The sequence below is a fragment of the Streptopelia decaocto genome, assembly GCF_964273445.1.
Source record: "Streptopelia decaocto genome assembly, chromosome: 28".
Lineage (NCBI taxonomy): Eukaryota > Metazoa > Chordata > Aves > Columbiformes > Columbidae > Streptopelia > Streptopelia decaocto.
This window is the reverse complement of record NC_138683.1, coordinates 996,499-1,021,930: the sequence shown is the minus strand read 5'-3', so window position 1 is coordinate 1,021,930 and position 25,432 is coordinate 996,499. Positions and strand designations below refer to the sequence as shown.

The following is a 25,432-nucleotide window of genomic DNA, read 5'->3' as shown; positions in this document are numbered from 1 at the left end:
AACCCAATGGGGACCCCATAACCCCCATAGAACCCAATAGGGACCCATAACCGTCCATAGAACCCAATGGGGATCCCATGAACCCAATGGGGATCCCATAACCCCAATAGAGACCCATAACCCCCATAGAACCCAATAGGGACCCATAACCCTCCATAGAACCCAATGGGGACCCCATAACCCCAATAGAGCCCAATAGGGACCCTGTAGAACCCAATGGGGACCCCATAACCCCCATAGAACCCAATAGGGACCCGTAACCCCCATAGAACCCAATGGGGACCTGTAATCCCCATAGAACTCAATAGGACCCAATAACCCCCATAGAACCCAATGGGGCCCCAATAGAACCCAATGGAGACCCCATAACCCCCCATAGAACCCAATAAGGACCCATACAACCCAATAAGGACCCATAGAACCCAATGGAGACCCCATTTCATTGAGACATCGGGGATGGGTCTGGGGACCCGGGAGGTGACCCCGATGACAATGGTGACAATGATGTCCCCATAGGTGGCCCTACGGGCCCTCCCCGAGGACGCCATAACCCCCCATAGACCCCAGTGGGGACCCCATGACCCCATAGAACCCAATGGGGACGCCATAACCCACATAGAACCCAATAGGGACCCATAAACCCATAGAACTGAATAGGACCCAATAGGCACCCATAACCCCCATAGTAGATAATAGGGACCCATAGAACCCAATAGGGACCCATAACCCTCCACAGAACCCAATAGAGACCAAATAACTCCCATAGAAACCAATGGGGACCCCATAGAACCCAATAGGGACTCATATCCCCCATAGAATTCAATAGGGACCCATAACCCCCATAGAATTCAATAGGGACCCCATAGAATTCAATAGGGACCCCATAGAACCCAATGGGGACCCCCATAGAACCCAATGGGGACTCATAACCCTCCATAGAACCCAATGGGGACTCATAACCCCATAGAACCCAATAGGGACTCATAACCCCATAGAACCCAATAGGGACTCATAACCCCATGCAACCCAGTGGGGATCCAATAGAACCCAATGGGGACCCATAACCCCCATAGAACCCAATGGGGACCCAATAGAACCCAATGGAGACTCCATAACCGCCCATAGAACCCAATAGGGACCCATACAACCCAATGAGGGCCCATAGAACCCAGTGGGGATCCATAACCCCCATAGAACCCAATGGAGACTCCATAACCGCCCATAGAACCCAATAGGGACCCATACAACCCAATGAGGACCCATAGAACCCAATGGGGATCCATAACCCACGTAGACCCGAATGGGGACCCAGTTTCATTGAGACATCGGGGATGGGTCTGGGGACCCGGGAGGTGACCCCGGTGACAGTGGTGACAATGATGTCCCCATAGGTGGCCCTACGGGCCCTCCCCGAGGACGCGGTTCGCGAGGCGCTGGAGTACAAGGTGCTGCAGTCCCAGTTCTCCCTCCTGTACCACGAGAGCCTGCAGGTGAAGACCCAGCTGGACGAGGCCAGGGGGCTGCTCCTGGCCACCAAAAACAGCCACCTGCGCCACATCGAGCACATGGAGGTGGGTCGGGGGTCCTATGGTGGTTTGGGGGTCATGGGGGGTGATAGCGGGTCATGGGGTCCAATCATTGGGCATCCAAGATGGCCGCCGGTCTTCTATTGAGAACATAGAGATGGGTGTTGATGGGCACCCCATAGAACCCAATGGGAACCAAAATCCCCATAGAACCCAATGGGGACTCATAACCCACATAGAATCCAATGGGGACTCATATTTCCCATAGAACCCAATGGGGACCCCATAGAACCCAATGGGGACCCATAACCCCCATAGAACTCAATGGGGACCCCATAGAACCCAATGGGGACCCATAACCCCCATAGAACCCAATGGGGACCCCATAGAACCCAATGGGGACCCATAACCCCCATAGAACTCAATGGGGACCAATAACTCCCATAAAACTCAATAGGGACCCAATAGAACCCAATCAGGACTCATAGAAGCCAATAGGGTCCCATAACCCTCATAGAACCCAATAGGGACCCGTAGAACCCAATAGGGACCCATAACCCTCATAGAACCCAATAGGGACCCATAGAACCCAATAGGGATTCATAACCCCCATAGAACTCAACGGGGACCCATAGAACCTAATGGGGACCCATAACCCCCATAGAACTCAATGGGGACCAATAACTCCCATAGAACTCAATGGGGACTCATAGAACCCAATGGGGACCCCATAACCCCCCATAGAACCCAATGGGGACCCATAACCCCCATAGAACTCAATGGGGACCCATAGAACCCAATAGGGACCAAAACCCCCATAGAACCCAATGGGGACTCATAATTCCCATAGAACCCAATGGAGACTCATAACCCACGTAGAACCCAATGGAGACTCATAATTCCCATAGAACGCAATGGGGACCCCATAGAACCCATTAGGGACCCATAACCCCCATAGAACCCAATGGGGACCCAATAGAAGCCAATAGGGACCCATAACCCTCCATAGAACCCAATAGGGGCCCCATAACCCTCCGTAGAACCCAATAGAGACCAAATAACTCCCATAGAACCCAACAGAGACCAAATGACGCCCATAGAACCTAATAGGCACCCATAGAAGCCAATAGCGACCCATAACCCCCATAGAACCCAATGGGGACCCCAGAGAACCCAATAGGGACCCCATAACCCGCACAGAACCCAATAGGGACCCCATAACCCCCATAGAACCCAATGGGGTCCCCATAACTCCCATAGAACCCAATAGGGACCCCATGGAACCCAATGGGACCAACAACCCCCATAGAACTCAATGGGGACTCATAACCCTCTATAGAACCCAATAGAGACCAAATAACTCCCATAGAACCCAATAGAGATCAAATGACGCCCATAGAACCCAATGGGGACCCCATAGAACCCAATGGGGACCCATAACCCCCATAGAGCCCAATAGGGACCCATCGCCCCCAATGTCCCCATCGCCCCCATCACCCCCATCGCCCCCAATGTCCCCATTGTCCCCAATGTCCCCAGAGCGACGAGCTGGGGGTGCAGAAGCGCCTGCGCACCGAGGTGATCCAGCTGGAGGACCCATAGAACCCAATGGGTCCCCATAGAACCCAATGGGGACCCATAGAACCCAATAGGGACCCGTAACCCCATAGAACCCAATGGGGACCCCACAGAACCCAATGGGGACCCGTAACCCCCACAGAACCCAATGGGGACCCATAACCTCCATAGAACCCAATAGGGAACCTATAACCCCCATAGAGCCCAATATGGACTCATAACCCTCCATAGAACCCAATGGGGACCCATAGAACCCAATGGGGACCCATAGAACCCAATGGGGACTCATAACCCTCCATAGAACCCAATGGGGACCCATAGAACTCAATGGGGACCCATAGAACCTAATGGGGACCCATAGAACCCAATGGGGACTCATAACCCCCATAGAACCCAATGGGGACCCATAGAACCCAATGGGGACTCATAACCCTCCATAGAACCCAATGGGGACCCATAGAATTCAATGGGGACCCATTGGTCCCATTGTCCCCATCGCCCCCAATGTCCCCATCGCCCCCAATGTCCCCATCACCCCCAATGTCCCCATCGTCCCCAACGTCCCCAGAGCGACGAGCTGGGGGTGCAGAAGCGCCTGCGCACCGAGGTGATCCAGCTGGAGGACACGTTGGCCCAAGTGCGCAAGGAATACGAGATGCTGCGAATCGAGTTCGAGCAGAACCTGGCGGCCAATGAGCAGGCGGGTGAGTGACCCACAAGTGGGACCCACGGCCGGGACCCGGGGGGTGACCCACAAGTGGCCCTTGGGGTCCTTAATGGGACCTACAAGTGGTTGGAAGCACAAAGGGGGTTGAGTCGTGGGGTGGTGGGATCAAGAATAAGACCCATAAGTGGGACCCATAAGTGGTTCTGATTCGTAAGGTGACATGTGGGGTGACCCACAAGTGGCCCTGACCCACAGCAGGGCCATAGAGTGCAATAGTGGACCCATAACCCCCATAGAGCCCAGTAGGGACCCCATAGAACCCAATAGGGACCCCATAGAACCCAATAGAGACCCATAACCCCCATAGAACCCAATGGGGACCCCATAGAACCCAATAGGGACCCATAATCCCCATAGAACCCAATAGGGACCCCATAGAACCCAATAGGGACCCCATAGAACCCAATAGGGACCCATAATCCCCATAGAACCCAATAGGGACCCCATAGAACCCAATAGGGACCCATAACCCCCATAGAACCCAATAGGGACCCATAACCCCCATAGAACCCAATAGGGACCCCATAGAACCCAATAGAGACCCATAACCCCCATAGAACCCAATGGGGACCCCATAGAACCCAATAGGGACCCATAATCCCCATAGAACCCAATAGGGACCCATAACCCCCATAGAACCCAATGGGGACCCCATAGAACCCAATAGGGACCCATAATCCCCATAGAACCCAATAGAGACCCATAACCCCCATAGAACCCAATGGGGACCCCATAGAACCCAATAGGGACCCATAACCCCCATAGAACCCAATAGGGACCCATAACCCCCATAGAACCCAATAGGGACCCATAACCCCCGTAGAACCCAATGGGTCCCATAAGTGGGACCCATAAGTGGTTCTGACCCATAAGGTGACATGTGGGGTGACCCACAAGTGACTCCTGACCCATAAATGGGACCCATAAGTGGGACAAGGGGGTTGAGCCCCCAGACTCTTTGGTCCCCTCCCGGACTCCTGGGTCCCTCCCGAACTCCTGGGTCCCTCCCCGAACTCCTGGGTCCCCCCAAACTCCTGTGTCCCCCGAACTCCTGGGTCCCTCCCGGACGCCTGGGTCCCTCCCGGACGCCTGGGTCCCCCCGGTTCCGCAGGCCCCATCAACCGCGAGATGCGGCACCTGATCAGCAGCCTCCAGAACCACAACCACCAGCTCAAGGGCGACGTCCAGCGCTACAAGCGGAAGCTGCGGGAGGTACAGGCGGAGATCAACAAGGTGGGCGCGGCCCCTTTAAGAAGGTGGACCCCCCCCCCCCCCCCCCTGCTTCCCAATAAGGAATAAGGTCTGGCCCCTTTAAGAGGGTCAGGCCCCTTTAAGGGGTTGTGGCCCCTTTAAGAGGGGTGGGTGTGGCAGCCCTGGCCCCACCCCATCGCCCAATTAGGATTCAGTAGTGTTGCCCTTTTAAGAAGATCATGGTGAGGGGGGGTCTCTGGGGGTGTGGCCCCTTTAAGAGGGTGTGGCCCCTTTAAGAGGGTGTTGCCCCTTTAAGAGGGTGTTGCTCCTTTAAGGGGTTGTGGCCCCTTTAAGAGGGGTGGGTGTGGCAGCCCTGGCCCCACCCCATCGCCCAATTAGGATTCAGTAGTGTTGCCCTTTTAAGAAGATCATGGTGAGGGGGGGTCTCTGGGGGTGTGGCCCCTTTAAGAGGGTGTGGCCTCTTTAAGGGGTTGTGGCCCCTTTAAGAGGGTGGGTGTGGCAACCCTGGCCCTTCCCCATCACCCAATGAGGAATCAGTGGTGTTGCCCTTTTAAGAAGATGATGGTGAGGGGGGTCTCTGGGGGTGTGGCCCCTTTAAGAGGGTGTGGCCCCTTTAAGAGGGTGTTGCCCCTTTAAGAGGGTGTGGCCCCTTTAAGGGGTTGTGGCCCCTTTAAGAGGGGTGGGTGTGGCAGCCCTGGCCCCACCCCATCGCCCAATTAGGATTCAGTAGTGTTGCCCTTTTAAGAAGATCATGGTGAGGGGGGTCTCTGGGGGTGTGGCCCCTTTAAGAGGGTGTGGCCCCTTTAAGAGAGTGTTGCCCCTTTAAGAGGGTGTGGCCCCTTTAAGGGGTTGTGGCCCCTTTAAGAGGGTGGGTGTGGCAGCCCTGGCCCCACCCCATCGCCCAATTAGGATTCAGTAGTGTTGCCCTTTTAAGAAGATCATGGTGAGGGGGGTCTCTGGGGGTGTGGCCCCTTTAAGAGGGTGTGACCCCTTTAAGAGAGTGTTGCCCCTTTAAGAGAGTGTGGCCTCTTTAAGGGGTTGTGGCCCCTTTAAGAGGGGTGGGTGTGGCAGCCCTGGCCCCACCCCATCGCCCAATTAGGATTCAGTAGTGTTGCCCTTTTAAGAAGATCATGGTGAGGGGGGTCTCTGGGGGTGTGGCCCCTTTAAGAGGGTGTGGCCCCTTTAAGGGGTTGTGGCCCCTTTAAGAGGGTGGGTGTGGCAACCCTGGCCCTTCCCCATCACCCAATGAGGAATCAGTGGTGTTGCCCTTTTAAGAAGATGATGGTGAGATGGGGTGGGGGGGGGTCTCTGGGAGTGTGGCCCCTTTAAGAGGGTGTGGCCCCTTTAAGGGGTTGTGGCCCCTTTAAGAGGGGTGGGTGTGGCAGCCCTGGCCCCACCCCATCGCCCAATTAGGATTCAGTAGTGTTGCCCTTTTAAGAAGATCATGGTGAGGGGGGTCTCTGGGAGTGTGGCCCCTTTAAGAGGGTGTTGCCCCTTTAAGGGGTTGTTGCCCCTTTAAGGGGTTGTGGCCCCTTTAAGAGGGTGGGTGTGGCAACCCTGGCCCCACCCCATCACCCAATGAGGAATCGGTGGCATTGCCCTTTTAAGGTGGAGGATATAGGGTCTCTGGGGGGTGTGGCCCCTTTAAGGGAGGCCCCACCCAGCAATGACTCCTTAGTGTCATTGCCCTTTTAAGAGGGGGGGGGGGGGGGGGGGGGTTATTTAGTGGCGTTGCCCTTTTAAGCCTTGAACTGGTATTTAGTGGCGTTGCCCTTTTAAGTCTTAAAGGGGCTGCGTTTGTGGGCCCCACCAAGCAGGGCTTAAAAGGGCAATGGGAATGATTGAGGGGGTGGGGCTTATGATGGAGGTGGGGCCTTAAAAGGGCAACGCCACTAGTTGAGGGGGGGCCTTAAAAGGGCAACACAGGGGTCATCAGACCCCACTAAAGGGGCTCATTACCCCTTAAAAGGGCAACGCCACCCTGACCCCGCCCCCTTTTATCTTTCTAGCTCCGCCTCCAAGCCAGCGGCGCCCCTCCCCCCCCGGGCCCCACTCCTCCCCCACCCCCCCCCGCCACCCCCCCGACCCCCACCCCCCCCACCCCCATTGAGGACCCCGCCCCCATTAAAGAAGAAGAACCCCCCGCCCCCCCCGTAGGCCCCGCCCCCTTGGACCCCAAAAAGGAGGCGGCCCTGCTGCCCGAAGCTCCGCCCCCTCCCAAACGCCCCGCCCCCCCGCAAGAGGAGGAGGAACCCATGGCGGCCCCGCCCCCCCCGGTGCCCCGCCCCCCTCCGGCGAAAGAGGCTCCGCCCCCTCGGCCTGGCCCCTCCCCTAGAGGGGGGGGACCCCGAGAACGGGAACGCCCCCCCCGGGGTGGGGGGGGAGGGGCGGGGGGGGGACCCCAAGAAGAGCCCAAGAAAAAGGATTCGGAGGCGCTGAAGCAGTTGAGGGGGGAGCTCAAGTGAGTTGGGGGGCAAGGGGGCGGAATTTGGGGGTCACTTGGGGGGTGATGTGGGGTGAGCTGGGGGGGACCTTGGGGGGGTCCCTGGGGGGTTATTGGGGTGAATTGGGGGGTGTTGGGGGGGTCTCTGGGGGGTTATTGGGGTGACTTGGGGGGGTATTGGGGTGAATTGGGGGGTTATTGGGGTGAATTGGGGGTTCTTGGGGGGTTATTGGGGGTCCCTGGGGGGTTATTGGGGGGTTACTGGGGTGAACTGGGGTTTATTGGGGTCCCTGGGGGGTGAATTGGGGGTTATTGGGGTGAACTGGGGGGATATTGGGGGTCCCTGGGGGGTTATTGGGGTGAATTGGGGGGTAATTGGGGGGTTATTGGGGTCAATTGGGGGGTGAATTGGGGTCCCTGGGGTGTTATTGGGGGGTTCTGGGGGGTCATTGGGGGTGAATTGGGGGGTTATTGGGGTGAATTGGGGTTTATTGGGGTCCCTGGGGGGTGAATTGGGGGGTTATTGGGGGTCCCTGGGTGGTTATTGGGGTGAATTGGGGGGATATTGGGGGTCCCTGGGGGGTTATTGGGGTGAATTGGGGGGTTATTGGGGTAAATTGGGATATTGGGGGTCCCTGGGGGGTTATTGGGGTGAATTGGGGGGATATTGGGGGTCCCTGGGGGGTTATTGGGGTGAATTGGGGGTTATTGGGGTTAATTGGGGGTTAATTAGGACAATTAGGTGCGATTGGGGATGTAATTAAGGGGGATTAAGGGCAATTAAGGGAGATTTGGGGTAACTAAGGGCCATTGGTGTAATTAAGGGGTTAATTATGACAATTAGAAGAGGTTGTGGGCAATTAAGGGGCATTGGGGTAATTAAGGAGGGCAATTAGTACATTTAAGGGGGATTGGGGGCAATTAATGGTGATTGGGGCAATTAAGGGGGTAATTAGCATAAATAATAGATGGTGGGGTAATTAAGGGGCATTGGGGCAATTAAGGGGTTAATTATGACAATTAGCAGAGGTCATGGGCAATTAAGGGGCATTGGGGTAATTAAGGAGGGTAATTAGTACTATTAGAAGCGGTTGGGGCAATTAAGGTGGTTTGGGGCAATTAAGGGGCTTAATAAGGATACGTTGGGGCAAGTAAGGGACAGTGGGGCAATTAAGGCATTAATTGGGACAATTAGAGGTCGTGGGCAATTAAGGGACATTGGGACAATTAGGGTTGGTCGGGTTAATTAAAGGGGGTTTGGGCACTTAACGGGGTTTACGGGCAATTAAGGGGGATTGGACTAATTAAAGGCTTTTCGGGGCAGTAAGGGGTGCTGAGATAATTAGCGGGGGGTGATTAATATGTGGTTAATTAACGAGATGAGCGGTGTAATTAAACCCCATCGTGGCGTTGAGCAACATCCCGAGAGGCCGAGAAGCGCTCGTTATCCAAACAATATGCAAATTATATGGTGAAATACGGGAATTAGAGGCGGGGATTGGTGTCGTTAATTAGCTAATTAGTTAATTAACGCCAGGAAAGCCCAGGAGAGCCAGAAGGAGATGAAGCTGCTGTTGGACATGTACAAATCGGCCCCAAAAGAGCAGAGGGACAAGGTGCAGCTCATGGCGGCCGAGAGGAAGAGCAAGGCCGAGGTCAGCACACGCTAATTAGTGCTAACGAGGCGCTAATTAGGCTCTCAGGGGGCGCCGGTTTGGCTGGGAGGGCGCAGCGGCGTTTTCCCGCCCTTTTTTCCCACCTTTTTTTGGCAGGGGGAGCGGTTTGGCTCACGCTGGAGTCTCTCACCAGTGGGTTCCCGCCCTTTTTTCCCGCCCTTTTTTCCCGCCTTTTCTGTAGCCTCACTGTTGTCTCTCACCACTTTTTCCCGCCCTTTTCTTCCCGCCCTTTTCTTCCCGCCCTTTTCTCTGTTACCTCACACTGGTGTCTCTCACCACTTTTTCCCGCCCTTTTTTCCCACCACTTTTTCCCGCCCTTTATTACCTCACGCTGGCATCTCTCACCAGCGTTTCCCGCCCTTTTTTCCCGCCCTTTTTTCCCGCCCTTTTTTCCCGCCTTTTTCTCTATTACCTCACACTGGCGTCTCTCACCACTTTTTCCCGCCTTTTTCTCCCGCCCTTTTTTCCCGCCCTTTTGTCTGTTACCTCACACTGGTGTCTCTCACCAGCGTTTCCCGCCCTTTTTTCCCGCCCTTTTCTCTGTTACCTCACACTGGTGTCTCTCACCACCTTTTCCCGCCCTTTTTTCCCGCCCTTTTCTCTGTTACCTCACACTGGTGTCTCTCACCACTTTCTCCCGCCCTTTTCTTCCCGCCCTTTTTTCCCTCTCTTTTTTCCCGCCCTTTTCTCTGTTACCTCACACTGGTGTCTCTCCCCACTTTTTCCCGCCCTTTTTTTCCCGGCCTTTTCTCCCGCCCTTTTTTCCCGCCCTTTTCTCTGTTACCTCACACTGGTGTCTCTCACCAGCGTTTCCCGCCCTTTTTTCCCGCCCTTTTCTCTGTTACCTCACACTGGTGTCTCTCACCACTTTTTCCCGCCCTTTTCTTCCCGCCCTTTTCTCTGTTACCTCACACTGGTGTCTCTCACCACCTTTTCCCGCCCTTTTTTCCCGCCCTTTTCTCTGTTACCTCACACTGGTGTCTCTCACTACTTTTTCCCGCCCTTTTCTTCCCGCCCTTTTTTCCCTCTCTTTTTTCCCGCCCTTTTCTCTGTTACCTCACACTGGTGTCTCTCACCACCTTTTCCCGCCCTTTTTTCCCGCCCTTTTCTCTGTTACCTCACACTGGTGTCTCTCACCACTTTTTCCCACCCTTTTCTTCCCGCCCTTTTTTCCCTCTCTTTTTTCCCGCCCTTTTCTCTGTTACCTCACACTGGTGTCTCTCACCACCTTTTCCCGCCCTTTTTTCCCGCCCTTTTCTCTGTTACCTCACACTGGCGTCTCACCACCTTTTCCCGCCCTTTTTTCCCGCCCTTTTCTCTGTTACCTCACACTGGTGTCTCTCACCACCTTTTCCCGCCCTTTTTTCCCGCCCTTTTCTCTGTTACCTCACACTGGTGTCTCTCACCACCTTTTCCCGCCCTTATTTCCCGCCCTTTTCTCTGTTACCTCACACTGGTGTCTCTCACCACCTTTTCCCGCCCTTTTTTCCCGCCCTTTTCTCTGTTACCTCACACTGGTGTCTCTCACCACCTTTTCCCGCCCTTTTTTCCCGCCCTTTTCTCTGTTACCTCACACTGGCGTCTCTCACCACTTTTTCCCGCCCTTTTCTTCCCGCCCTTTTTTCCCTCTCTTTTTTCCCGCCCTTTTCTCTGTTACCTCACACTGGTGTCTCTCACTACTTTTTCCCGCCCTTTTTTTCCCGCCCTTTTCTCTGTTACCTCACACTGGTGTCTCTCACCACCTTTTCCCGCCCTTTTTTCCCGCCCTTTTCTCTGTTACCTCACACTGGTGTCTCTCACCACCTTTTCCCGCCCTTTTTTCCCGCCCTTTTCTCTGTTACCTCACACTGGTGTCTCTCACCACTTTTTCCCGCCCTTTTTTTCCCGCCCTTTTGTCTGTTACCTCACACTGGTGTCTCTCACCACTTTTTCCCACCCTTTTCTTCCCGCCCTTTTTTTCCTCTCTTTTTTCCCGCCCTTTTCTCTGTTACCTCACACTGGTGTCTCTCACTACTTTTTCCCGCCCTTTTTTTCCCGCCCTTTTCTCTGTTACCTCACACTGGTGTCTCTCACCACTTTTTCCCGCCCTTTTCTTCCCGCCCTTTTCTCTGTTACCTCACACTGGTGTCTCTCACCACTTTTTCCCGCCCTTTTCTTCCCGCCCTTTTCTTCCCGCCCTTTTTTCCCGCCCTTTTCTCTGTTACCTCACACTGGTGTCTCTCACCACTTTTTCCCGCCCTTTTCTTCCCGCCCTTTTTTCCCTCCCTTTTTTCCCGCCCTTTTCTCTGTTACCTCACACTGGTGTCTCTCACCACCTTTTCCCGCCCTTTTTTCCCTCCCTTTTTTCCCGCCCTTTTCTCTGTTACCTCACACTGGTGTCTCTCACCACTTTTTCCCGCCCTTTTCTTCCCGCCCTTTTTTCCCTCTCTTTTTTCCCGCCCTTTTCTCTGTTACCTCACACTGGTGTCTCTCACCACTTTTTCCCGCCCTTTTCTTCCCGCCCTTTTTTCCCTCTCTTTTTTCCCACCCTTTTCTCTGTTACCTCACACTGGTGTCTCTCACCACTTTTTCCCGCCCTTTTTTCCCACCCTTTTCTCTGTTACCTCACACTGGTGTCTCTCACCACTTTTTCCCGCCCTTTTTTCCCGCCCTTTTCTCTGTTACCTCACACTGGTGTCTCTCACCACCTTTTCCCGCCCTTTTTTCCCGCCCTTTTCTCTGTTACCTCACACTGGTGTCTCTCACCACTTTTTCCCGCCCTTTTCTTCCCTCCCTTTTCTCTGTTACCTCACACTGGTGTCTCTCACCACTTTTTCCCGCCCTTTTCTTCCCGCCCTTTTTTCCCTCTCTTTTTTCCCGCCCTTTTCTCTGTTACCTCACACTGGTGTCTCTCACTACTTTTTCCCGCCCTTTTTTTCCCGCCCTTTTCTCTGTTACCTCACACTGGTGTCTCTCACCACTTTTTCCCGCCCTTTTCTTCCCGCCCTTTTCTCTGTTACCTCACACTGGTGTCTCTCACCACTTTTTCCCGCCCTTTTCTTCCCGCCCTTTTCTTCCCGCCCTTTTTTCCCGCCCTTTTCTCTGTTACCTCACACTGGTGTCTCTCACCACCTTTTCCCGCCCTTTTTTCCCTCCCTTTTTTCCCGCCCTTTTCTCTGTTACCTCACACTGGTGTCTCTCACCACCTTTTCCCGCCCTTTTTTCCCTCCCTTTTTTCCCGCCCTTTTCTCTGTTACCTCACACTGGTGTCTCTCACCACTTTTTCCCGCCCTTTTCTTCCCGCCCTTTTTTCCCTCTCTTTTTTCCCACCCTTTTCTCTGTTACCTCACACTGGTGTCTCTCACCACTTTTTCCCGCCCTTTTCTTCCCGCCCTTTTTTCCCTCTCTTTTTTCCCACCCTTTTCTCTGTTACCTCACACTGGTGTCTCTCACCACTTTTTCCCGCCCTTTTTTCCCGCCCTTTTCTCTGTTACCTCACACTGGTGTCTCTCACCACCTTTTCCCGCCCTTTTTTCCCGCCCTTTTCTCTGTTACCTCACACTGGTGTCTCTCACCACCTTTTCCCGCCCTTTTTTCCCGCCCTTTTCTCTGTTACCTCACACTGGTGTCTCTCACCACTTTTTCCCGCCCTTTTCTTCCCTCCCTTTTCTCTGTTACCTCACACTGGTGTCTCTCACCACTTTTTCCCGCCCTTTTCTTCCCGCCCTTTTTTCCCTCTCTTTTTTCCCGCCCTTTTCTCTGTTACCTCACACTGGTGTCTCTCACTACTTTTTCCCGCCCTTTTTTTCCCGCCCTTTTCTCTGTTACCTCACACTGGTGTCTCTCACCACTTTTTCCCGCCCTTTTCTTCCCGCCCTTTTCTCTGTTACCTCACACTGGTGTCTCTCACCACTTTTTCCCGCCCTTTTCTTCCCGCCCTTTTCTTCCCGCCCTTTTTTCCCTCTCTTTTTTCCCGCCCTTTTCTCTGTTACCTCACACTGGTGTCTCTCACTACTTTTTCCCGCCCTTTTTTTCCCGCCCTTTTCTCTGTTACCTCACACTGGTGTCTCTCACCACTTTTTCCCGCCCTTTTCTTCCCGCCCTTTTTTCCCCTCTCTTTTTTCCCGCCCTTTTCTCTGTTACCTCACACTGGCGTCTCTCACCACCTTTTCCCGCCCTTTTTTCCCTCTATTTTCTGATTATCTCACATAATTACCCCCATTAATTAACTCCTATGATTCTCTAGCCTCATTACCTCACTTAATTACCCCCATAATTAACAGATCTCATTAACCATGTCGTTATGTCCATATTTGGAGGAGCTGTGGCCAACGGAGCCGGAGGAGCACGAGTTACCCGTAACCCCATCTCTTAACCGCGTCACCTCGTTATCCCCCCTAATTACCCCATTAATTAACTGTTATCGTTCTCTAGTCTCATTATCCGAGGTTATTAGTCCCTATAATTAATTGATCTCGTTATCTACATCATTATGTCCATACTTGGAGGAGCTGTGGGCAACGGAGCTGGAGGAGCAGAAGTTGCGCGTAACCCCATCACATCATTATCTTCCCTAATTACCCCATTAATTAACTCCTATGATTCTCTAGCCTCATTATCTCTTTTAATTACCCCCCCTATAATTAATAGATCTCGTTATCTATGTCGTTATGTCCATATTTGGAGGAGCTGTGGGCAACGGAGCTGGAGGAGCACGAGTTGCGTGTAACCCCATCTCGTAACCTCGTTGCTTGATTATCCCCCGTAATTACCCCATTAATTAACTGTTATCATTCTCTACTCTCATTATCCGAGGTTATTAGTCCCTATAATTAATTGATCTCGTTATCTACGTCGTTACGTCCGTATTTGGAGGAGCTGCGGCCAACGGACCTGGAGGAGCACAAGTTGTGCATAACCCCATCTCATAACCGTGTCACTTCATTATCTCACATAATTACTCCCATTAATTAATTCCTATGATTCTCTAGCCTCATTACCTCGCTTAATTACCCCCCATAATTAATAGATCTCGTTAACCATGTTGCTACGTCCATATTTGGAGGAGCTATGGGCATTAGATCTGGAGGAGCAGAAGTTGCGCATAACCCCATCTCATAACCACATCACATCATTATCTTCCCTAATTACCCTATTAATTAACTCCTATGATTCTCTAGCCTCATTATCTCACTTAATTACCCCCCATAATTAATAGATCTCGTTATCTACATCATTATGTCCATATTTGGAGGAGCTGCGGCCAACGGAGCTGGAGGAGCAGAAGTTGCGCGTAACCCCATCACATCATTATCTTCCCTAATTACCCCATTAATTAACTCCTATGATTCTCTAGCCTCATTATCTCACTTAATTACCCCCCATAATTAATAGATCTCGTTATCTATGTCGTTATGTCCATATTTGGAGGAGCTGTGGGCAACGGAGCTGGAGGAGCACGAGTTGCGTGTAACCCCATCTCGTAACCTCGTTGCTTGATTATCCCCCCTAATTACCCCATTAATTAACTGTTATCATTCTCTACTCTCATTATCCGAGGTTATTAGTCCCTATAATTAATTGATCTCGTTATCTACGTCGTTACGTCCGTATTTGGAGGAGCTGCGGCCAACGGACCTGGAGGAGCACAAGTTGTGCATAACCCCATCTCATAACCGTGTCACTTCATTATCTCACATAATTACTCCCATTAATTAATTCCTATGATTCTCTAGCCTCATTACCTCGCTTAATTACCCCCCATAATTAATAGATCTCGTTAACCATGTCGCTACGTCCATATTTGGAGGAGCTATGGGCAATAGATCTGGAGGAGCAGAAGTTGCGCATAACCCCATCTCATAACCGCATCACATCATTATCTTCCCTAATTACCCCATCAATTAACTCCTATGATTCTCTAGTCTCATTATCCGAGGTTATTAGTCCCTATAATTAATTGATCTCGTTATCTACGTCGTTACGTCCATATTTGGAGGAGCTGTGGCCAACAGAGCCGGAGGAGCACGAGTTGTGTGTAACCCCATCTTGTAACCGTGTCACTTCATTATCTCACATAATTACCCCTATTAATTAAGTCATATGCTTTTCTAGCCTCATTACCTCACTTAATTACCCCCCATAATTAACAGATCTTGTTAACCGTGTCGTCATGTCCATATTTGGAGGAGCTGCGGCCAACGGAGCCGGAGGAGCGCGAGTTGCGCGTAACCCCATCACATCATTATCTTCCCTAATTACCCCATTAATTAACTCCTATGATTCTCTAGCCTCATTATCTCACTTAATTACCCCCCATAATTAATAGATCTCGTTATCTATGTCATTATGTCCATATTTGGAGGAGCTGTGGCCAACGGAGCCGGAGGAGCACGAGTTGCGTGTAACCCCATCTCGTAACCTCGTTGCTTGATTATCCCCCCTAATTACCCCATTAATTAACTCATACATTTGTCTACTGTCATTATCTTATGTTATTATCTCCTGTAATTAACTGATCTCATTAACCATGTCGTTATGTCCATATTTGGAGGAGCTACAGCCAATGGAGCCGGAGGAGTACGAGTTACCCGTAACCCCATCTCGTAACCGCGTCGCTTGATTATCCCCCCTAATTACCCCACTAATTAACGATTCTCGTTATGGGGCAGCTGGAGGAGCTGCGGGCGCGCGCACGGGAGCTGGAGGAGCGCGAGCGGCGCGAGAGCAAGAAGCTGGCGGACGAGGAGGCGCTGCGCCGGCTGCGATTGGCCGAGGAGCAGATCGAGCACCTGCAGCGCAAGCTGGCGGCCACCAAGCAGGTGCTTAATTACTTGCTAATTAGTTGAGTAATTAGGGCAGTGGTGGGGCTGGGAGTCAATGGTTGGGCTATGGTGGGTCCGTAGATTGTGATGGGTCTGTAGAGCATGATTAGGCCGTGATTAGTCTGTAATTAGTTCATGATTGACCATGATGAGTCCGTAGACCATGATTAGTTCATAATTAGTCCATAATTAGTCCATGATGGGTCCATAGACCATGATTAGTCCATAATTAGTCCGTAATTAGTCCATGATGGGTCCATAGGTCCATAATTAGTCCATGATGGGTCCATAGACCATGATTAGTCCATAATTAGTCCATAATTAGTCCATGATGGGTCCATAGGTCCCTAATTAGTCCATGATGGGTCCATAGGTCCATAATTAGTCCATGATGGGTCTATAGGTCCCTAATTAGTCCATGATGGGTCTCTAGGCCCATGATTAGGCTATAATTAGGCCATAATTAGGCCATGATGGGTCCGTAGACCATGATGGGTCTGTAGACCATGATTAGGCCATGATTAGTCCGTAATTAGTCCGTGATGGGTCCATAGGTCTCTAATTAGTCCATGATGGGTCCATAGGTCCCTAATTAGTCCATGATGGGTCTCTAGGCCCATGATTAGGCCATAATTAGTCCGTAATTAGTCCATGATGGACCATGGTGGATCCATAGACCCTGATGGGTGTATAGATCATGATTAGTCCATAATTAGTCTGTAATTAGTCCATGATGGGTCCATAGGTCCATAATTAGTCCATGATGGGTCCATAGACCATGATTAGTCCATAATTAGTCCGCAATTAGTCCATGATGGGTCCATAGACCATGATTAGTCCATAATTAGTCCATAATTAGTCCATGATGGACCATGGTGGGTCCGTAGACCATGATAGGTCCATAGACCATGATTAGTCCATAATTAGTCCGTAATTAGTCCATGATGGGTCCATAGGTCATGATGGGTCCATGATGGGTCTATAGGTCCATAATTAGTCCATGATGGGTCCATAGGTCATGATGGGTCCATAATTAGTCTGTAATTAGTGCGTGATGGGTCATTAGGTCCGTAATTAGTCCATGATGGGTCCATAGGTCCCTAATTAGTCCATGATGGGTCTCTAGGCCCATGATTAGGCCATAATTAGGCCATGATGGGTCTGTAGACCCTGATTAGTCCATAATTAGGCCATAATTAGTCCATGATGGATCTCTAGACCATGATTAGTCCATAATTAGTCCATGATGGACCATGGTGGGTCCGTAGACCATGATGGGTCCATAGACCATGATTAGTTCATAATTAGTCCGTAATTAGTCCATGATGGGTCCATTGGTCAATGATGGGTCCATAGGTCCATAATTAGTCCATGATGGGTCCATAGACCATGATTAGTCCATAATTAGTCCGTAATTAGTCCATGATGGGTCCATAGGTCCATAATTAGTCCATGATGGGTCCATAGACCATGATTAGTCCATAATTAGTCCATAATTAGTCCATGATGGACCATGGTGGGTCTATAGACCATTATTAGTCCATAATTAGTCCATGGTTGACCTTGATGGGTCCATAGACCATGATTAGACCGTAATTAGTCCGTAATTAGACTATGATGGGTCCATGATTGGTCCATGATGGCTCCATAGACCATGATGGGTCTATAGGTCCATGATGGGTCCATGATAGGTCTCTAGGCCCATGATTAGTCCATAATTAGTCTGTAATTAGTCCATGATGGACCATGGTGGGTCTGTAGACCATGATTAGTCCATAATTAGTCTATAATTAGTCCACGATGGGTCCATAGACCATGATGGGTCCATGATGGGTCTTTAGGTCCATAATTGGTCCATGATGGATCCATAGACCATGATGGGTCCATGATGAGTCTATAGACCATGATGGGTCCATAGGTCCATGATTGGTCCATGATGGGTCCATAGACCATGATGGGTCTGTAGGTCCATGATGGGTCCTTGATGGGTCTATAGGTCCATGATGGGTCCATGATGGGTCTTTAGGTCCATAATTGGTCCATGATGGATCCATAGACCATGATGGGTCCATGATGAGTCTATAGATCAATGATGGGTCCATAGGTCCATAATTAGACCATGATGGGTCCATAGACCATGATTAGTCCATAATTAGTCCATGATGAGTCTATAGACCATGATGGGTCCATAGGTCCATGATGGGTCCATAGGTCCATGATGGGTCCATAGACCACGATGGGTCCATGATGAGTCCATGATGAGTCTATAGACCATGATGGGTCCATAGACCATGATGGGTCCATAGACCATGATGAGTCCATGATCTATAGACCATGATGGGTCCATAGACCATGACGGATCTATAGGTCCATAATTAGTCCATGATGGGTCCATAGACCATGATTAGTCCATAATTAGTCCATGATGAGTTTATAGACTATGATGGTTCCATAGATCATGATTAGTCCATGATGGTTCCATAATGAGTCTATAGACCATGATGGATCTATAGGTCCATAATTAGTCCATGATGGGTCCATAGACCATGATGGGTCCATGATGGCTCCATAGGTCCATGACGGGTCCATAGGTCCGTGATGGCTCCATAGACCATGATGGTTCCATAGTCCATCATCCATCCATGATTGGTCCATAACTCCATGGTGGGGGTCCATAGCTCATCCCTGATTGGTCCCCGCCCCTGCTGACGTCATCGTCCCCCAGGAGGAGGAGGCGCTGCTGTCGGAGATGGACGTGACGGGCCAGGCGTTCGAGGACATGCAGGAGCAGAACCTGCGGCTGCTCCAGCAGCTGCGCGAGAAGGACGACGCCAACTTCAAGCTCATGTCGGAGCGGATCAAGGCCAATCAGATCCACAAGCTGCTGCGCGAGGAGAAGGACGAGCTGGCCGAGCAGGTCCTGGCGCTCAAAGCGCAGGTGAGGGGACCCAGGAGTTCGGGGAGGGACCCAGGAGTTCGGGAAGGGACCCAGGAGTTCGGGAAGTCAAGGGGTTGGAGGGACCCAAGTGACCAGGAGAACATTGAGATGTTCTGATCATAGAGGTCTAGGAGGGACCCAGGAGTTCGGGAGGGACCCAGGAGTTCGGGAGGGACCCAGGAGTTCAGGAGGGACCCAGGAGTTCGGGAGGGGCCCAGGAGTTCGGGAAGGGACCCAGGAGTTCGGGAGGGACCCAGGAGTTCGGGAAGGGACCCAGGAGTTCGGGAGGAGCCAATAGGGGACTCAGGAGTCGGGGAGGGACCCAGGACTTTGGGAGGGACCCAGGAGTTTGGGAGGGACCCAGGAGTTCGGGGGAGCCAATAGGGGACTCAGGAGTCGGGGAGGGACCCAGGAGTTCGGGAGGGACCCAGGAGTTCGGGAGGAGCTGACAGGGGACCCAAGAGTTTGGGAGGGACCCAGGAGTTCGGGAAGGGACCCAGGAGTTCGGGAGGGACCCAGGAGTTCGGGGGAGCCAATAGGGGACTCAGGAGTCAGGGAGGGACCCAGGAGTTCGGGGGAGCCAATAGGGGACTCAGGAGTTGGGGAGGGACCCAGGAGTTCAGGAGGGGACCCAGGACTTTGGGAAGGACCCAGGAGTTTGGGAGGGGACCCAGGCATCCGGGAAGGGACCCAGGCGTCCGGGAGAGGACCCAGGCGTCCGGGGGTGTCGCGGGCAGGTGGACGCGCAGCTGCTGGTGGTGCAGAAGCTGGAGGAGAAGGAGCGGGGGCTGCAGAGCAGCCTGGCGGCCGTGGAGAAGGAGCTGGCGCTGCGGACACAGGCCCTGGAGCTCAACAAGAGGAAGGTCAGATGGGGACCCAGGCGTTCGGGGGGACCCGGGACCCCATAGAACCCAGTAGGGACACCATAGAAGTCAACAGAACCCAATAGACCCCATAGAACCCAATGGGGACGCCATATAATCCAATAGGGAGCCATAATCCCAATAGAACCCAATGGGGACCCATAGAACTCAGTAGAACCCGATAGGCACTCATAACCCCCATAGGCCCAGTGGGGACCCATAATCCCCATAGACCCCAATAGGGACCCCATAGAACCCAACAGGGACTCACAACCCCCATAGAACCCAATGGGGACCCATAACCCCCATAGAACCCAATGGGGACCCCATAGAACCCAATAGGGACCCATAACCCCATAGAACCCAATGGGGACCTCGTAACCCCCATAGAGCCCAATAGGGACCCAATAGAACCCAATGGGGACCCATAAGCCCCATAGAACCCAATGGGGACCCAATAGAACCCAATGGGGACCCATAACCCCCATAGAACCCAATGGGGACCCAATAGAACCCAGTGGGGACCCGTAACCCCCATAGAGCCCAATGGGGACTCAATAGAACCCAATAGGGGCTCATAACCCTCATAGAGCCCAGTAGTGACTCATAACCCCCATAGAACCCAATGGGGACCCCATAGGGACCCCATAACCGCCATAGAACCCAATGGGGACCTTGTAACCCCCATAGAGCCCAATAGGGACCCCGTAGAACCCAATGGGGACCTCATAACCCCCATAGAACCCAATAGGGACCCATAACCCCCACAGAACCCAATGGGGACACCATAGAACCCAATAGGGACCCATAACCCCATAGAACCCAATGGGGACCTCGTAACCCCCATAGAGCCCAATAGGGACCCAATAGAACCCAATGGGGACCCATAAGCCCCATAGAACCCAATGGGGACCCAATAGAACCCAATGGGGACCCATAACCCCCATAGAACCCAATGGGGACCCAATAGAACCCAATGGGGACTCATAACCCTCATAGAACCCAATGGGGACCCAATAGAACGCAATGGGGACCCAATAGAACCCAATGGGGACTCATAACCCTCATAGAACCCAATGGGGACCCAATAGAGCCCAATAGGGACCCATAGAGCCCTATAGAGCCCTATAGGGACCCATATATACCCCGTAGGCGGTGGAGGCGGCGCAGGCGGCCGAGGACCTGCGGGCGCAGGGCGAGAACAGTAACCCTATAGGGACCCATAGAATCCAATGGGGACACCATAGAACCCAATGGGGACCCATAACCATTATAGAGCCCAATAGAGACGAAATAACTCCCATAGAACCCAATAGAGACCAAATGACGCCCATAGAACCCAATGGGGACCCCATAGAACCCAATAGGGACCCATAACCCCCATAGAACCCAGTGGGGACCCAATAGAACCCAATAGGGACTCATAAACCCCATAGAACCCAATAGGGACACCATAGAACCCAATGGGGACCCATAACCCCATAGAACCCAATAGGGACCCATAACCCCTATAGAACCCAATAGGGACCCCATAGGGACCCCATAACCCCCATAGAACCCAATGGGGACCCAATAGAACCCAATGGGGACTCATAACCCTCATAGAGCCCAATGGGGACACATAGAGCTCAATAGACCCCAATAGGGACACCATAGCACCCAATGGGGACCCCGTAGACCCCAATGGGGACCCAATAGAACCCAATGGGGACCCATAACCCCCATAGAACCCAATGGGGACCCAATAGAACACAACGGGGACCCATAACCCCCATAAAACCCAATGGGGACTCATAACCCCATAGAACCCAATAGGGACCCCATAGAACCCAATGGGGACCCAATAGAACCCAATGGGGACTCATAACCCTCATAGAACCCAATGGGGACCCAATAGAGCCCAATAGGCACCCATAGAGCCCTATAGAGCCCTATAGGGACCCATATATACCCCGTAGGCGGTGGAGGCGGCGCAGGCGGCCGAGGACCTGCGGGCGCAGGGCGAGCACGTGCAGGGGCGGCTGCGGGAGCTGGCGGCGGCGGCGGCCGAGAACCGGGCGGCCAAGGACAAGGAGGCGCTGGGGCTCAAACGGGCCCAGGTATGAGCTATGGGGGCGCTATGGGGGTCACCACGGGGGGTTATGGGGGGTTATGGGGTCTCTATTGGGTTCTATGGGGTCCCCATTGGGGTCTATGGGCATCATTTGGTCTCTATTGGGTTCTATGGGAGTTATTTGGTCTCTATTGGGTTCAATGGGGTTATGGGTCCCTGTTGGGTTCTATGGGGTCCCCATTGGGTTCTATGGGCGTCATTTGGGTTCTATTGAGTTTTATGGGAGTTATTTGGTCTCTGTTGGGTTCTATGGAGGGTTATGGGGTCCCTATTGGGTTCTGTGGGGGTTATGGGGTCCCTATTGGGTTCTATGGGGTCCCTATTGGGTTCTATGGGGGTTATGGGTCCCTATTGGGTTCTATGGGGTCCCTATTGGGCTCTGTGGGGGTTATGGGGTCCCTATTGGGTTCTATGGGGTCCCTATTGGGTTCTATGGGGGTTATGGGGTCCATATTGGGTTCTGTGGGGGTTATGGGGTCCCTATTGGCTTCTATGGGGTCCCCATTGGGTTCTGTGGGCATCATTTGGTCTCTATTGGGTTCTATTGGGTTCTATGGGAGTTATTTGGTCTCTATTGGGTTCTATGGAGGGTTATGGGTCCCTATTGGGTTCTATGGGGGTTATGGGGTCCCTATTGGGTTCTATGGGGTCCCTATTGGGTTCTATGGGGGTTATGGGTCCCTTTGGGTTCTATGGGGTTATGGGGTCCCTATTGCGTTCTGTGGGGTCCCTATTGGGTTCTATGGGGGTTATGGGGTCCCTATTGGCTTCTATGGGGTCCCCATTGGGTTCTGTGGGCATCATTTGGTCTCTATTGGGTTCTGTTGAGTTCTATGGGAGTTATTTGGTCTCTATTGGGTTCTATGGAGGGTTATGGGGTCCCTATTGGGTTCTATGGGGGGCTGTGGGTCCCTATTGGGTTATATGAGGGTTATGGGTCCCTATTGGGTTCTTTGGGGGTCCCCATTGGGCTCTATGAGGGTTATGGGGTCCCTATTGGGTTCTATGGGGGGCCTTGGGTCCCCATTGGGTTCTATGGGGGTTATGGGGTCCCTATTGGGTTCTGTGGGGTCCGCATTGGGCTCTATGCGGGTTATGGGTCCCTATTGCGTTCTATGGGTGTTATGGGTCTCTATTGGGTTCTATGGGGGTCATGGGAGCCTATGGGTTTCTATGGGGGACTGTATAGGGCTCTATAGCGTCCCTATAGGGTCTATAGGAGGCCATGGTCCTCCCATCCTGCAGGAGGAGCTGTCGCGCATGAGAGGCCCTATGGACGTCTATGGGGATCTACAGGGGTCTATGGGGCTCTGTAGGGATCTATAGGGATCTATGGGGATTTGTAGGGATCTGTGGGGACCTCTAGGGGTCTGTAGGGATCCATAGGGTCCCTATTGGGTCCCTATAGGGTCTATAGGAGCCCGTGGTCCTCCCGTCCTGCAGGAGGAGCTGTCGCGCCTGCGCCGCAAGCTGGAGAAGCAGCGCAAGGTGGAGGTTTACGCCGACGCCGACCAGATCCTGCAGGAGGAGATCAAGGAGTACCGGGTGGGTGGGGCCCTGAGCACCCATGGGTGGGGCCCTGAGCACCCATGGGTGTCACCCTCGCATTGGCGGCCATCTTGTCCCGTCATCTCTCCATCTTCCGTTGGGTGGTAGAACCTCAAGTTGGGTTCATAGAACCTCTGGGTGGGTTTAGAAGCCCATGGGTGGGTCTAGAAGGTGATTGGTTGACTTGGGAGACCCATGGGTGTCACCCTGAGCACCCATGGGTGTCACCCTCGCATTGGCGGCCATCTTGTCCCGTCATCTCTCCATCTTCCGTTGGGTGGTAGAACCTCAAGTTGGGTTCATAGAACCTCTGGGTGGGTTTAGAAGCCCATGGGTGGGTCTAGAAGGTGATTGGTTGGCTTGGAGGACCCATGGGTGTCACCCTGAGCACCCATGGGTGTCACCCTCTCATTGGCGGCCATCTTGTCCCGTTATCTCACCATCTTCCGTTGGGTGGTAGAACCTCAAGTTGGGTTTGTAGACCCTCCAGATGGGGCTGGAAGGTGATTGGTTGGCTTGGAGGACCCATGGGTGTCACCCTGAGCACCCATGGGTGTCACTCTCTCATTGGCGGCCATCTTGTCCCATCATCTCTCCATCTTCCATTGGGTGGTAGAACCTCAAGTTGGGTTTGTAGACCCTCTGGGTGGGTTTAGAAGCCCATGGGTGGGTCTAGAAGGTGATTGGTTGACTTGGGAAACCCATGGGTGTCACCCTGAGCACCCATGGGTGTCATCCTCTTATTGGCGGCCATCTTGTCCCGTCATCTCTCCATCTTCCGTTGGGTGGTAGAACCTCAAGTTGGGTTCATAGAACCTCTGGTGGGTTTAGAAGCCCATGGGTGGGTCTAGAAGCCCCCGGGTGGTTCTGGAAGCTGATTGGTTGACTTGGGAAACCCATGGCTGTCACCCTGAGCACCCATGGGTGTCACCCTCTTATTGGCGGCCATCTTGTCCCGTCATCTCTCCATCTTCCGTTGGGTGGTAGAACCTCAAGTTGGGTTCGTAGACCCTCTGGGTGGGTTTAGAAACCCATGGGTGGTTCTAGAAGCCCCCGGGTGGTTCTGGAAGCTGATTGGTTGACTTGGGAGACCCATGGCTGTCACCCTGAGCACCCATGGGTGTCACCCTCTTATTGGCGGCCATCTTGTCCCGTCATCTCGCCATCTTCCGTTGGGTGGTAGAACCTCAAGTTGGGTTCGTAGACCCTCTGGGTGGGTTTAGAAGCCCATGGGTGGGTCTAGAAGGTGATTGGTTGACTTGGGAAACCCATGGGTGTCACCCTGAGCACCCATGGGTGTCACCCTCGCATTGGCGGCCATCTTGTCCCGTCATCTCACCATCTTCCGTTGGGTGGTAGAACCTCAAGTTGGGTTTGTAGACCCTCCAGATGGGGCTGGAAGGTGATTGGTTGGCTTGGAGGACCCATGGGTGTCACCCTGAGCACCCATGGGTGTCACTCTCTCATTGGCGGCCATCTTGTCCCATCATCTCTCCATCTTCCATTGGGTGGTAGAACCTCAAGTTGGGTTCGTAGACCCTCTGGGTGGGTTTAGAAGCCCATGGGTGGTTCTAGAAGCCCCCGGGTGGTTCTGGAAGCTGATTGGTTGACTTGGGAGACCCATGGGTGTCACACTGAGCACCCATGGGTGTCACTGAGCACCCATGGGTGTCACCCTCTTATTGGCGGCCATCTTGTCCCGTCATCTCTCCATCTTCCGTTGGGTGGTAGAACCTCAAGTTGGGTTCATAGAACCTCTGGTGGGTTTAGAAGCCCATGAGTGGTTCTAGAAGCCCCCGGGTGGTTCTGGAGGCTGATTGGTTGACTTGGGAAACCCATGGCTGTCAACCTGAGCACCCATGGGTGTCACCCTCTTATTGGCGGCCATCTTGTCCCGTCATCTCTCCATCTTCCATTGGGTGGTAGAACCTCAAGTTGGGTTCGTAGACCCTCTGGGTGTGTTTAGAAGCCCATGGGTGGGTCTAGAAGGTGATTGGTTGACTTG

The 25,432-nt window shown here is 52.8% G+C and overlaps 1 protein-coding gene across 6 annotated transcripts in view; it reads left to right on the top strand.

The window, feature by feature from the left end:
• The window catches only part of LOC309450727 (E3 ubiquitin-protein ligase BRE1B-like), a 152,807-nt gene that overhangs the window by 22,752 nt on the left and 104,623 nt on the right, over window positions 1–25,432 (top strand). For 5 of the 6 annotated variants that reach the window (XR_014186096.1, XR_014186097.1, XR_014186098.1 and 2 more), the window contains exons 9-18: window positions 1,392–1,571; window positions 3,673–3,808; window positions 4,943–5,064; window positions 7,053–7,504; window positions 9,024–9,141; window positions 15,813–15,962; window positions 18,691–18,903; window positions 19,641–19,766; window positions 21,725–21,865; window positions 23,323–23,424. Coding sequence is in view for 3 of the 6 variants with exons in the window: in XM_082073793.1 (XP_081929919.1) it covers window positions 1,392–1,571; window positions 3,673–3,808; window positions 4,943–5,064; window positions 7,053–7,504; window positions 9,024–9,141; window positions 15,813–15,962; window positions 18,691–18,903; window positions 19,641–19,766; window positions 21,725–21,865; window positions 23,323–23,424 (1,740 nt within the window). In the remaining 3 variants the exon portion in view is untranslated. The remainder of the gene's footprint in view (window positions 1–1,391; window positions 1,572–3,672; window positions 3,809–4,942; window positions 5,065–7,052; window positions 7,505–9,023; window positions 9,142–15,812; window positions 15,963–18,690; window positions 18,904–19,640; window positions 19,767–21,724; window positions 21,866–23,322; window positions 23,425–25,432) is intronic. The other variant, XM_082073794.1, reaches the window with a different exon arrangement.